Source organism: Phalaenopsis equestris, unplaced genomic scaffold (assembly GCF_001263595.1).
Source record: "Phalaenopsis equestris unplaced genomic scaffold, ASM126359v1 Scaffold000036, whole genome shotgun sequence".
NCBI lineage: Eukaryota > Viridiplantae > Streptophyta > Magnoliopsida > Asparagales > Orchidaceae > Phalaenopsis > Phalaenopsis equestris.
The window spans coordinates 2,096,867-2,111,308 of record NW_018164478.1 but is presented as its reverse complement, the minus strand read 5'-3'; the positions used below and the strand labels follow the sequence as shown (position 1 = coordinate 2,111,308).

Here is a 14,442-nt window from a genome sequence, read left to right as displayed (position 1 = left end):
GAACCTGCGCCTGCGTCGTGCAAGATATGCCGCCCTGCGTCGATGAAAATTTCTTCTCCCCCCTCCAGCCTTGTCACTGATACCACTTTTTGAGAAAATTAGGGCGATGAAAAACAGTAATCGACACAAATCTAGAAGAACACAGAGATTTAACGAGGTTCGGCAAAGATGCCTACGTTCTCGGGAGCAGAGCGGCGAGTTCTTTTCAATAATCAGAAAAGAGTTTACAGAATTCAGGGATACCTCCTGGGGTTACTAACAGACCTATTTATAACCCCAGGAGTAAACCTAGGCACAATATGTAATTACAACATTACCCCTGTACCAAACCGTGGGGCTTTGCCCCCGCACCCCAACCCACGTAACTTTCCAATTTGGACAGATTCTTCTGCTCCGCTCCGCTCCGCTTCGATCCAGCGTCTGTCCCGATATGGTATATGAGTCATACCATAACACAACCCAAGGCATCAATATTCTCATTATGCACTTTTGATTCGAGCCTTCACCGTCTCTCTTCTTATTCGTTTCTTTTCTCTCTTCATTGCAACGAATTTAAAGAAATGTTTCGAGGTAGCCTTGAATTCTCTAGGCCAACGAAGGTCTTGTCTAGTCATCCTTAATGGATTTTTATTGACGAAGAAGTAGCCAAAAAGTGAGTTGAGGAAGGTTGGCAAATTACACTTGTTGTTGGTGGCCTGAAAACAAGGGCAAACAAGTCATCAATTACCCCTCTATGAGTGTTCAGGCCCCTTACCATGTTGAGGGGAAGAGGTGTTCATGTAAATGTGGAGAGGATTTCAAAATAATCTAATATATCAGCACCTCAATCCAAGTAGGTCAAAAATTAAACTACTACTACTGAGTATGATCTCGGCTAGACTATTTTTTATAGAACTACCTAAAAAGAATCTGTTTCTGTTCCTTGAAGCAACTTGCAGCATGCCACCATGAGGGCCAATGCTGCCAGTTGGCAGACATACTTCACGCTCGCAGGAAGCCATAAGAGACAACAACATTGACTTGGAAGGAGAGGCTTGCCAAGGCTTTGGGGAACGAGGGAGCTGACCCAACACCTCCGAGAATATCATTCTTGTACTTCGGCACCGAGGAGAAAAGAGAATCACTATTTTAGTTGCCCATGGTCTTTGTTCTTATTCTATTTTGGATGTCCGTGACATTAAAATTTTAAATTTAAACGATTGCCTCGTACGTGAGCGCTTTAGGTTTGATGTAAATGAGCCGAACACGAGCTGAGGCTCAGCTCGTGTTCGGCTTGTTAAAAGATATCACTGTTCGTGTTCGGCTTGTTAAAAGATATCACTGTTCGTGTTCGGCTTGTTTATATTTTGAACAAAAAAATGTGTTTGTGCTCGACTCGTTTCTTTAATGAGCCCAAAACGAGCTGTTCGCGAACAAATAATCATTTTGACAACCATAATCACGCAGACGTAGGATGTTGAGCGCTAGAGCGAGATTTAAATCTTATCATTTATATTAAAACAACATTTAAATGTAATTTAATATATTTTATTTTATTTTTAATTAATAATTTTAATTGATTATAAAATCTTTGCAACTTTGTAGTCAATTATATTATTTAAAAATACTGCTCATCAATTTTTTTTGAGCTAAGTCTTACACAACAAACAAATCCTTGTTCGTGTTCAGATTGTTTATATATCAAGCGCAAAAAAATTATTCTTGCTTGGCTCTTTAACTTAGCAAACGAAACGAGTTTCTTAATGAGTCGAGCACGAGCTCTTCGCGAACAATGAGCCATTTTAACAGCCTATCATCACGTATTTGTATTATTTTCTTTAGTAATTTGTCCTGAAAGATAGCCTCATCAATTGAACTATGAAAAAACCTAGATCTTAATTTTTAGTCTTATTTATGTAGTTGCAGTCATAATCACTAAATTGCATGGTTTGTCCAAACTGCACTGTTTCCAATTCCAACAGGAGTTTTGCATATTAACAAAACCCAGAGGACAAACAACGTCAAAGGATTTCTGGATTCCTTCTGTTAATAAGGGTTTATCTGGGCAGGTTGCTCGTTTTATACAGGGTATCAGTCTGGAGAATAGTGTTGATTTAAACATCATCGTTAAAATGATGAGTTTATCTTTTGATTTATAGAAGTGTTTTATGCAATTCTGAATCGATGGCTCAAGCTGCACGGTTGAACCTGAGGATGCAAAAGGAGATAAAGCTGCTAGTGGTTGATCCCCCACCAGGCGTTTCCTTTCCCTTTCTTTCTGAGATGGATAGCTCTTTATCCTCTTTGTCAACCATTGAAGCCCGTAAGTTCGATTTTCTTTATCCGTCCGTTTATTGCAGTTAAATGTCTTTAGAGGTCAATACCTATGTTCAGTTGTACTATTTTATTGCTGAGAAATGCTTTATTCCCCAAGTATTCTATAAAGAACTCATAGGTACTTGGCTATAGTGGTGGACCAAACAACTAGCTGATCAAAAGTTGATAAATTTGGTTTGTTTCAGTCTAGGTTTGAGATTTTAGTTACCTTTTTTATCTATGTTTGATTTTTGGTCAAACCATTACAAATGGGGAAGGGGAGGGGGGGCATTTACATACATCACTGAAACTTTAATATTTTCATTCATAATAGTCAAATCTTTAACATTACATCAAAAATAGCACTTTATTAACTTTTTCAAAGTGAAGTGCACCTTTTTATGCACAAGTTTTTGTTGTGAGTTATGTGTAATTAGATAGTTTAGTTGGATTGTGTAATTAGAGTGTTTTATTGGATTTATTTGTTAAACATCGTAATACCTATTTAAACATATATGTTGAATTAAATAGCATATTTTTTTATCAATAAATTTTTATGGTATAAGGGCTGGGATTCTGGAAAGCTTCGACTGGCTAGGACCAACTCTTAGACAGTTGAGTCTCATGGACAGAAAAGAAGCGGGGAGGCTTGCACGTTGCCAGCGATGGAGCGAGGAGTTTGGATCAACTGGCAGGGAGGTTTGAGTCCTTGCACGCAGCGATTCTGACATTGTTTCCTCGCTAGCACTCGACGTGTGAGCAGAGGAGGGTGAAGGTTTCAAGCAAAAAGGTTGCGGCGACTCTGTGTGAGGCTAGGGAAGAGAGGCTCGGCGACTTCTTGCGGACTCGGAAAGAACAGATCGCGGTATAGGGAGGAATAAGGATTGCAGGACTGTGCGAGCTAAGAGTTACGAAATTTCTCCGTCGTGTGTGAGACAGACGATGTAGAAGAAGAGTGGCAGTGGACATTGTGCAAGGAAGGTGTTTTCGATGATAATTTCATGAACTGAGAGGCGGAGCGTGCTGGGAAAGGAAGGCGGGGACGTCATGTGTTTGGTTCGCGTGAACAGGAGAGGCAACAATGAGGATTAGGACTTTTAGAATTCCTCTCATGCAAGAGGATGTCAGAGAGAAGCAGTGAAGGTTTCAAAGTTTGTATCGAGATCTGTTTTGCCTTGTTCGAGCGAGAGAGCTTCTGTTGTGGGACTTCTGTTGCTACCTCGCTCTCTTCTTTTTGTAATCTAAATTTCGATCCTTGTGATTGAGAATATCAGGTGACAGAGATATTATGGGAGGTAAGGGATTGTAACTTTTGGGGAAGATAGATCGTGAAGTTTGAAGATCTTGGTCAGGCTCATACAAGGAGCTAATGTTTTGACAAGAGCCTCTACCCAGGTGGTCTTATAGGAATGCGATCAGCTTTGGTTGCGTTGAGCTCAAGTAAGACTAGTGCTTAGGGTGAGATTCGCAGGTGTTAAACTGCGAAGAAGTGGGACACCTGAGCAAGACGTGGACAGTCTAGAAGCCGAGGTCATAATAGTGGGGGCCAAAGGGTTAAAAGAGGGGGTTACTGGGCAAGTCTGATGATAGTGGAGAATGAGGGAGAGACGAGTGGTTTTTATCGATGAGAATCACGAGTTATTGGAGATGTTGAAGAGGAAGCAGAGAGCGACATGTGATGTCACTGGGGATACATCTACCTTATCGTCATTCAAGAGAAGCACTTTTAGTTAGGCTCACGCAGTCAAAGGTGCTTGTGATACATATGCTCTTACCTCTATATTGGCCATAAGTTCACCATAATGGATAGTAGATTCTGGTGCATCTCGATTTATGGCAGGTGTCGATAGTGAGTTCTTTTCTTATACTTATTTAGCATTTCTAGAGAGCATTCAACCCGTGGTTGTTCAAGGTACAGTGAGGTGTACCAATTTCATGGCTTTGTGTAATTTTTTGGATGCCTTTTTTCCTTTTTAGTGAACATTTTTATCCATTAGTGTTATATACTCCAACTAAAATATGTTGTTTCATTTGATATTCCAAAAGTGATATTTCAAAAGAAGGGGACTGGCACGTGGCATAATAAACTCTAGTACTTTGATAGAGAGGGAATGAACTCAGCCTTGACATCCACGATTGAGAATGCTAGAGCGGGAGGATCTGAGAAGAGTGTGGAGGATGTATTGTTGATACATTATAGGCGCATGGGACACTATTCGTTCAACCTATTGAGTCGTTTGTATCCATCCTTGTATGAAAAAGTAAATAAGGAGAAATTGGTGTATGTTGCTTGTGAGATTGGCAAGCTCGCTAGCAGCTCTTATGTTAGTTTTGAGAATAATAGCTCTATTGTGTTTGATTTGATACATTCTGATGTATGGGGGATCTTGTCCTACTAGTTCTATTAATGGTTATTGTTATTTTGTTTTGTTTATTAATTTCTTCTTTCGTGTTACCTAGATATACGTGATGAAACAGAAGAGTGAGGTGGTTGCTTGCTTTGAAGATTTTCATAAGACAATTCAGACCCAATATCGGGTAGTTGTGAAGGCATTGAGATCTGATAATAAGCCAAAATATATCAAAAAAGCATTTGGAGACTACTTGTCAACACAAGGGATATAACACTAAATCACATGGCCATACACACCAACACAGAATGGAGTAATAGAGAGTAAGAATCAACATCTTCTAGAGGTAGACTGGAGCATGATGATGACAATGAATGTCTCACAACACTTATTGACGACCAGTCAATTGATTGAGAAGATGCCCTCAAGCATGCTAGAGTGGATGTCATGCTAAAAGGAGACAATAATTTGATCATTTTATTGAAGGTATTTGGATGTTTATGCTTTGTGAAAGGCAATAGGTCATCTGTAGGGGAGTTAGATCCTAAAGCTGTGAATTATGTGTTTGCGGGACATGCTGCTACTCAGAAGGGTTATGTATGTTGGAGCCCGGTTGAGAAGAGACTCTTTGTGAGTATTGATGTTTCATTCAGAAAGTTTGAACCATACTACACTCTGAAGGTAAATTTACCCTTTCGCGACTCAACAACCACTGGAGATATGAGGCAAAAGAGACTGAATAGCAGTGGTGATGGAGTGGTGCAAGTGGGAGAAATGTCATGTCCTGTGATGGGGGATGAATCAACCGAGGAGATGAAAATAGAGGATATCGAACCCAAAGATGGTGGGATTCAAGTTGAAGGTGAGCTAAGGGTGTATACGCGGAGGAAGAAGCAAACTGAGGGAACAAAATCTGCAGTTTCAACAAGTTCCTTATCATGGTCTTTCCCAACTCTTGGAACACCTAAATCATCCACTTTTGATTTAAAGCTCTTTGGTGATATTATTCTTCATCTATCTACACCCACCCCCAACGTTAAGGAGAACTTTCCGAAACAATGGGGGACATCCTCCCGATCATTTTGGGTTGCAAATTGACATTGCGAACTTTATTTCTTATTCTAATATCTCACTTTTGCATGGAGCATTCATTGCACCATTGGACTCTCTTTATACCCAAGTGATAGCAGGTTGCTATAGAAGATCCTAATTGGAAAGCGGCGATGCCTTAAGATTTTGGAGCTCTTGATAAAAACCGAACATGGGAGATTGTACCACTACCAGTAGAGAAGAAGATAATTGAATGTAAGTGGATCTTCACAGTAAAACAAACTCTATAAGGGAAGGTGGAAATGTACAAAGCATGACTTGACAAAAAGAATACAGTCAGATGTATGATATTGACTACGATGAAGCCTTTGCACTAGTTGTAAAGATAAGTACGATGAGGACATTGGCTTTTCTGATAGTAAATGGTGGATGGAGTCTCCACCAACTGGATGTGTAAAATATTTTTCTTCATGGAAAGTTACTAGAGAAGGTATATATAGAGATATCACTAGGATTCATTACATCCCAGATAGTGGGCAAGGTGTGTGGGCTCAGAAAGTCACTGTATGACTTGAATCGGTCTCTTCCAACGCAGTTTGATAAGTTTAGAATGACGATGGTTGGCTTGGGATATCACTGATCAATGTAGACCACTCAATGTTCTTTCGACAACATGAATGTCACATTACTATACTTTCTGTGTATGTGGATGACATAATTATCACAAGTGATGATGAAGCAGAGATTGCTCAACTAAAGGGAAGTTTGGGGAAGAAATTTGAATTAAAGGATTAGGGATAGATCATATACTTTTTGGGATTCAAGTGGTCATGGACTTGAGGGGATGGTCCTATTCCAGAGAAAGTATGTATTGGATCATCTTATGGAGACATTTATGCTGAGGTGCAAACCTGTAGTCTCTCCAATTGATCAAAATGTTAAGGTTAGTGCAGAGGCAGGCGAATCGGTTGATCGTGAGAGCTATCAGAGACTGGTGGGCCGCCTGATCTATCTGTGTCACACTCAACCCGATATCTCTTTTGTAGTAAGTGTGATGAGCCGCTACATGCATGATTCAAGAAATAGTCAAATGAATGCAGTGTATCAGATTCTAAGGTATCTAAAGAGTGCACCAGGGAAATGATTGATATTTAGGAAGAATAGGCATGTAAATCTTGTGGGCTTTTGTAATTCTGGCTGGGCAAGTTGTGTTGATGACAAACGATCCATATTAGGATACTACAAATTTGTAGTTAGAAACTTAGGGTATGTTTGACGCAGTTGTTGATTATTTATAGTCTGCAGATAAGCAGATTGTTCTGATAATCTGATAATCTGCAGATTATCAGAATAATCTGCAGATTATCAGAATAATTATCAGAATAATCTGGATTATCAGAATAATCTGGTCTGCTGTTTGGGGCAGCTTATTCATATTAGCTTATTGGTAGTTGAATGACATTCTTGCCCGTCTGCTAAAACTGTTTGGGACAGCTTATTCAGAATAGCTTATTGGTAGTGCAGAAACATATAGTGCAGAAGCATACAATCATCACTGATCAGTTCCAAAAGATAACATACAGTTCTCACATTCTCGTAAGTACCTGAAAAAATAAAAAAAAAAGTATAAAAACAAGTACAACTACAATGAGAAATATTAAAATATTTAATTTGAAACTCTAGCTATGTCTCTCTTCATCTGCACTATCAACCTCGGAAAACATCGCATTCCCATGACTGCTGGAAGGACTGCTGGTGGGATTGTCAGCCCACCGGAAGAAACCGCAACGAGCTGAAACACCCTTGGCACAAGCAACGAGCTGAACAACGAGCTGAAACACCCTTGGCACAACCATAGAACTGCATTCCAAAGATACGAGACTAACATGACGTGAGCAACGGAGACGGTAGTCCATAATAAACCAAATTCAGGATCGCAGCTAGCAACCCAAATCCAACAACCAGTTAAAATGCCAAAATATCGGGGTATTGAAAATGAAACATATCTCAACATGCGTAAAACCCAAAATCAGAGAATATGCCAGAAGCCACAAGATCCCCAAAACAACTCTCAAGAGGCGTAAAACCGAAAAATCAGAGAAAATTACAGAATCCACAGGATCCCCAAAACAACTCTCAACATGTGTAAAACCGAAAACCAGAGAAAATGCCAGAAGCCTCAGGATCCCCAAAACAACTAATGTCATAGATCTAAACTGGGCAACTCTCATCATATTTCCCCTGAAAAAGATAAAATTTTTCATTTCATGCATCAACACTACTCAGAGAGAAGATCAGAGAAGAAAGCATTCCACGGCTCACAGCTAGGGTAATCAAAATGATACATGATGATCAGGAACGAAAATTTTGAAAGGAAGAAGGTTCGATCTCCTCTAGGGCGACGAACCAGAAAGGAAACTAGCGATGGAGGAGGCAAGGGAGATCGAGGGCACCTCCGGAATTCCTAGGGCAACGCGGATGGCTAACGCTGGACGCGGAGCTCGGGCAGCGTCGAAGGAGTAAAGTAATTTAACCAACGTGACGCAGTGCGAACATGTTAAACAAATAGGGAGGCGGCGTTTTCAAAACACTGCCGCTCCCAATAAGCTGCCTCAAACGGGGCCTTAGTCTCATGGAAGAGCAAGAAACAGTAAGTTGTAGCAAGATCAAACCAGAGGCAGAATGCAGGTTCATAGTATTAGGAGTTGTTAGGATGATGTGGTTGAAGGCCTTGTTGGTTGAACTCAAATGAATCAAATTAAATGAAGTTGTGGTGTGACAATAAATCGACAATCAACATTACTTACAACCCGGTGCAACACGATAGAACTAAACATGTAGAGATTGATAGATTCTTCATCAAGGAGAAGCTGAATAATGGATTGTTGGAACAAAATCATGTAGCTACTGGAGAGCAGGTGGTTGAGTGCCTCACTAAAGGACTTAGTTCAGTGGAGTTAGCTAGATTATGTAACAAGATCCGCTTAGAGAATATCTTTCACCCATTTTGAGGGAGAGTGTTGTTAGTTATGTGTAATTAAACTGTTTTATTGGGTTGTGTAATTAGAGGATTTTATTTGATTTATTTGTTAAACATTGTAAAACCTATGTAAACATGTATGTTGAATAAAATAGCAAGCTTTTTCATGAAATAATTCTTTATTTTATAGCACCAAGTTGTTATAAATGTAAGTATCAAAATGTAGGTGTTAACTTTGTAAACCAATAAGAATTATGTGATACTTGTGTAAATTTATCAAAAAGAAAAAAAAACAAACTAAATTAGTTTTGTAAATAAGTGATAGGTTATTGGAGAATATAAAATAATTAACTCATATTATTTATATGTTATCTTGATCTATGGTATCATTTTCCCATAATTTTTAAATGCATATTTGTAAGTAAAATATTTATAACTATTTCTATGATATTGATTCAAGAATGTATAAATTCATATTAATCTTTGTTCAAAGCCATTTGGTTTGATTCAGTTTGGTTTCATATTTTAACGTTTCAGTTCTGATTTATTAATTTAAAATAAGGCTTGGTTTGGTTCAAATACAATTGAAACCAAATCAAACTGTGCTCACTCCTGCCCACGTAACAAAAGTGGATGACACAAATTCCATTGGTTCACCAATGAAACTGAGGCCAAATAGTTTTTTTATGAAATTTTCTTTTAAGGGAGCAACATTGATCTTTGTAGTTGCATCTACTTGTACAATAAAATTTTACTTCCTTAAATGATGTTTTATAGGATTAAGAGGGCCCGAAGGAACGGTATACAGCGAAGGACTTTTTACTCTTAAGATTCAAATCCCTGAGAGGTTCTGAACTTTTTGTTCTTCGCGCTTCATAATTTTAGAACAGTAATCACTATCTCCGCTGTGTTAAAAAATACAGGTATCCTTTTCAGCCACCTAATGTAACTTTTGTGACCCCTATCTACCATCCTAACATTGACAATGGAGGAAGGATCTGTCTTGATATTCTCAATTTGCCTCCAAAAGTAAGCCTCAGTGTAGCTGCCTTTTTGTTATAAACATTTACAATAATTAGTTAATCTGAAATTATACATACATACATATATGGAAGTGAAGCATACAAATACATACCACACAATTCTTAAGTATTTACATATCCAACATCCAAAGTTAGATATTTAATACTTTGGGGTCACAAAGTACATAAAAAGTTGCATTCTATTTTTAAAAAAATAACGATGATATTTTTTTAATGTTTGTAATGTTAAAGATTTGAGTTGTATGCATATAAATATGAATGTTTTTGGTGCTAGATATGTAAATACATAAAAATTTTGTTATGTATGTGAATGCCCCTATGTGGGAATGCAGGGAGCATGGCAACCATCTTTGAACATATCTACAGTAATGATGAGCATTGGCTTGTTACTGAGTGAGCCCAACCCGGACGATGGACTAATGGCTGAAGCTGTAAGTTGTGTAGTAGCATTGATATAAAGTGTAAAATAAAAGAAATCTATTTCATCAAAAAATAATTTTGCAGAGTAGGGAGTTCAAGTACAACAAAAAAGTTTTCGATGAGAAGGCGCGAGATTGGACTAGGAGATATGCTAATCCCCAAACTACAGCGAAGGATGTTGATGACAGCATATTTCAAAATCTGAATATGGTGAGGAACAGTTTCCTAGCATTAAATTCTTAGGAGCTTTCTAACAACAGATTTAAGTGGGATTTACCTTCACTTTTGCCTGACAACAAAAATGGCACTTCTAAATTCTTTTCTTCTCGGTTTTGCCTTAAATCTTGGATTTTGATTTAGTAAATTCAGATTTACAAGATTTGCTAAAACAACCGAAGCCGGCATTACATTTGTTTGTTTATATTTTGATTTGAAGCAAAATATGTTTGATTATGAAATGTTTGTTTTTGAAAATGCTCAAAACTCCTAAAAAATAAATTTGAGCCCAAACAAGCTCGTAGTCTTTTTCATAAAATTTCTCGCTCAACTGAGCCAAGATAACTGATCTCCAACAAACCGCAGGAGGCTAAACAACCCTCTTCTCTTTCTCTAAATCCCCACTCGGAAGTTTCAGCCGCGGAGATGCTCCCAGATGAGCCGGTTGAGGAGACCGAGGGAAATAGGAAGAAGCTTCGGCTAATGGGTGGGAAGCTATCACTGAAATCAGTAACACCATTCAGAATTACTGACGGTGAAAATACAGAGAATAATGCTCCGAATCAAATGCCTTCTATTGCTACTGGAAGTATTGAAGAAGTCAACGAGAACATGCTGAAAGAAAACTGTCGTGAAGTGGAGGAAGACCCAGCAGATATACGGATGATAATTGTTTCAGATAGTGAAGAAAGTGAGGAAGAAATTTGCAGGCCATATGGATCGAGGTCATCTCTCATGCAGAAAAGAACTGAGGGGAAACGGTGCGATTAATACCAGAATTATATGGGAATTTAGCTATACAGATACAACAGTTTTTTTGGCTCTTGTTAGAGATTTTGAATACGGCAGCCATGAATTCACATTCTGCTTTTGTGGTATGGATAGCTATATGCATTTTAGTAGAATTTAGCCTGCGGGCTTCTGTTCTTGATTCTAATGCTTTTGGGCTTTGAGATCACTTTTATTTTTTCATTTTATTTTATTTTGCTAATGTTTAGCTATTTGGTTAAAATATGATTGTTTTTAAAATTTTAAAAATAAAATATAAAAATATAGAAAATGTGTATTAAATAACATATTTTTAAAAATAAAAGAAAGAAATAAAAATAAATTTGATTTCAAACAATCTCTTAACCTTTGATAGTTTTGAATCCCAAAAAAAATTTGAGTTAGAAAAATTGTGTGGTGGGAAATTATTTTTTAAAATCAAATTTAATAGATTATTATATTTATTTTGGGAATAATATAATACATTTTTTTTAATAAATAGTTATAATTTCATCTCAAAATTAATGTAATGATTAGGGCTGTCAATTTGGCTCGTTGTTCGTGAACAACTCGTGTTCGGCTCGTTAAGCATCTCGTGTTCAGCTCGTTCGTTAAGCCTAACAAGCCAAACATGAACAAATTTTTAAGCTCAAAATGTAAACGAGCCGAACACGAATAATAGTTTGTTCACTCGTGTTCGGCTTGAAATGGCTCAAAAAAAAAATTATATAACTTTTTATATAACAATATATTACATATATTATTTATATAATAATATAATATAGATATTTATGTCTAAGTTTAAATCATAACACCTCCAGCTCGAAATGACTTGAAAAAAAAAATATATATATATATATATATAATTTTTTATATAACAATATATTACATATATTATTTATATAATAATATATTATATATATTTATGTTTAAGTTTAAATCATAACACCTCATGTGGCAATATGGTTAGTGTCTTTTTTTGTATAGATTTGATCCAGGTTCGAATCCCACACTTTACATCTATTTTTCTCAATTTTAGTTTAACGAGTAAATTTCGAGCCGAACACGAACACAAATATTTAAATCGAGCCGAACACGAACACACTGTTCACGAGCCGATTTCAAACACGAGCTCGCTCGTTTACAACCCTAGTAATGATTTTAATATGATTTCTAATAAAATTTTGATTAGGTTATTTTGAGCAAGATATTTTTTCTGTAAACGTTCACCACATGCCCCAGAATCATAATGTTTCTTTTTACTTTTTGCTGCTTTCATTTTTTTCTTTTTGAAATTTGCATGCCCTGCCACACAATTCCTATCCATGTACATATATATAACTCCGAATGTTTGAATTTTATATTTATAACATTGGACTCATAAATTTATGCATAAAAAGGGTTATTTCATTTTTTTTTTTTAAATAATGATTTTTTTAGTTTTATGTGATGCTAAAGATTTGACTTTTGAGTGCTACCTATGTATGTAAATAAGAATGTTTATGTGTGGGATATGTAAATACATAAGAACCGTGTGATATATATGTAAATGCCACCCAAAAGATTGGAATGATCCCAGCCATTCAAAACGAATCGAATAGCTTAAATTGATACTTGTTATAGGTGCCATTTCTGAATCTCCTGGCGCAACTAAATACTTAAACTTCTACCTGAATTATTTTTTTTTTCCCCACATTTCCATCATTAGTTTGAACCCAGTTGTTGTTAACTCCGTAAATCTGATTAATTAAAACTTCAGAAAATCCATTATTTGTTTTATTAACCAGAGAAAAATCCAGTTCTGGATATGATCGTGATAGCTGTAAGAAAATATATTTCTTAGATTTAACATCATTTGAATCTCACGCTAACAAAAAGTAAATGCATTACGCCGAACAAAAAAAAAAAAAAAAAAAAAAGAAAATTATTTATTCTCTCTTCTGCATATAAAAAATAGCTAGTAAAGTAAGTGTCTCGCATAATCTTTTTGCTCATGCTTATCTTTAACCATTAACTTACATACACGGTTCTCCGCATATAATATTTCTTCGTTAGAGGGACACTCCTAGCTCAGCAATATATGCCTTTTTTGGGAAAAAATATTGTCTGGAGCATGTACTTGCGGACTCCAATAATACGTAGTCCGAATTAAAAATATTGGAAAAAAATTTATTTTTTCACCAGACCCATCCCGAAGACCGCCCTTTGCATTAAAAAAAAATAAAAAAATCATAATACCAAAAATAATACTGTCGGTATTTTGGTGATATTATGATGATATTATAGTGATATTTTGGTAGTATTCTTGTGATATCCTAGTGGTATTCTCATGATATTTTGGTGATATTCTAGTGATAATATGGTGATATTATAGTGATATTATTGAGATATTATGATAGTATGTTTTTGTTATTCTGCATGTATACCAAAATCCTACAAGAATACCACTAAAATATCATCAACATATAATCGTAATACCACCCAAATACTACCATAATATCACTAGGATACTAGAAGAATGTCACAAGAATAGCATCATAATAACCCCATAAGAATATCATAATATCACCCCAAGAATATCACAAGTATACCACAATAATATCACAAGAATACCACAAGAACACCAAAATACTACCAAACTACGACCAGTATTATTATTGATATTATAATGATTTTTTTTCAGTACAATGGGAGGTCTCTGGGCCAGGTCACGTGAAAAAAATAATTATCTTATTTTTAATATGTAAAATGGGTTTCATCACTTAACAAATGAAGCTGTATTATTAGAATATGCAAATTAATACTCCTGACGCAAATTTTCTCTACATTTAGGGGCGCTACCTAGCTCAAAAGGTTTTGGCAGCTCAAGGGCACTCATATGCCAGAGGCTCTTGCCCAGCTTGGAGCGACTAGCTCGGACATAAGAAAGCAGTCAACTAAATTAGAGAAGCCTTTCAATCGGGTGACTTCACCTGTTTATTGGATGAACTCACTCATTAAGCAATGGAAGCCTTGCACACGCTCCGTCCACTGTACTTTCTTGAGAACTTGATAGTAGTGCTCACATGTCTATAATAATTCAATCATATGTTTATTTATGCATTTATTTTGCTTATATAGCTAATATTTACAAGCTTCTCTCTCTAAATTATCTCCTTTTTTTTTGCTTTAGCCTCGTAAATTTAATTAGTAGAATTTAGATATTTGAATCCAACAATTTAGACAACAATACATTGAAACTATAATTCAGAGGCATTAATTATTACAATGAATGAGTATAATTAAATTTGTTTGACGCCCGAAAAACAGAAAAGAATTC

At 36.4% G+C, this 14,442-nt stretch overlaps 1 protein-coding gene across 8 annotated transcripts in view; it reads left to right on the top strand.

Moving 5' to 3' along the window:
- LOC110018975 (probable ubiquitin-conjugating enzyme E2 37) overlaps positions 1–11,281 on the top strand; it is a 17,496-nt gene extending 6,215 nt beyond the window's left edge. For 5 of the 8 annotated variants that reach the window (XM_020716481.1, XM_020716477.1, XM_020716479.1 and 2 more), the window contains 7 exons: positions 1,962–2,048; positions 2,139–2,302; positions 9,454–9,523; positions 9,600–9,705; positions 10,052–10,150; positions 10,224–10,349; positions 10,722–11,281. In XM_020716481.1, coding sequence (XP_020572140.1) covers positions 2,164–2,302; positions 9,454–9,523; positions 9,600–9,705; positions 10,052–10,150; positions 10,224–10,349; positions 10,722–11,126 — 945 coding nt within the window. In that variant the 5' untranslated portion in view covers positions 1,962–2,048; positions 2,139–2,163 and the 3' untranslated portion in view covers positions 11,127–11,281. The remainder of the gene's footprint in view (positions 1–1,961; positions 2,049–2,138; positions 2,303–9,453; positions 9,524–9,599; positions 9,706–10,051; positions 10,151–10,223; positions 10,350–10,721) is intronic. The other 3 variants (XM_020716475.1, XM_020716480.1, XM_020716478.1) reach the window with 1 other exon arrangement.
- Positions 11,282–14,442: the final 3,161 nt, after the last annotated feature.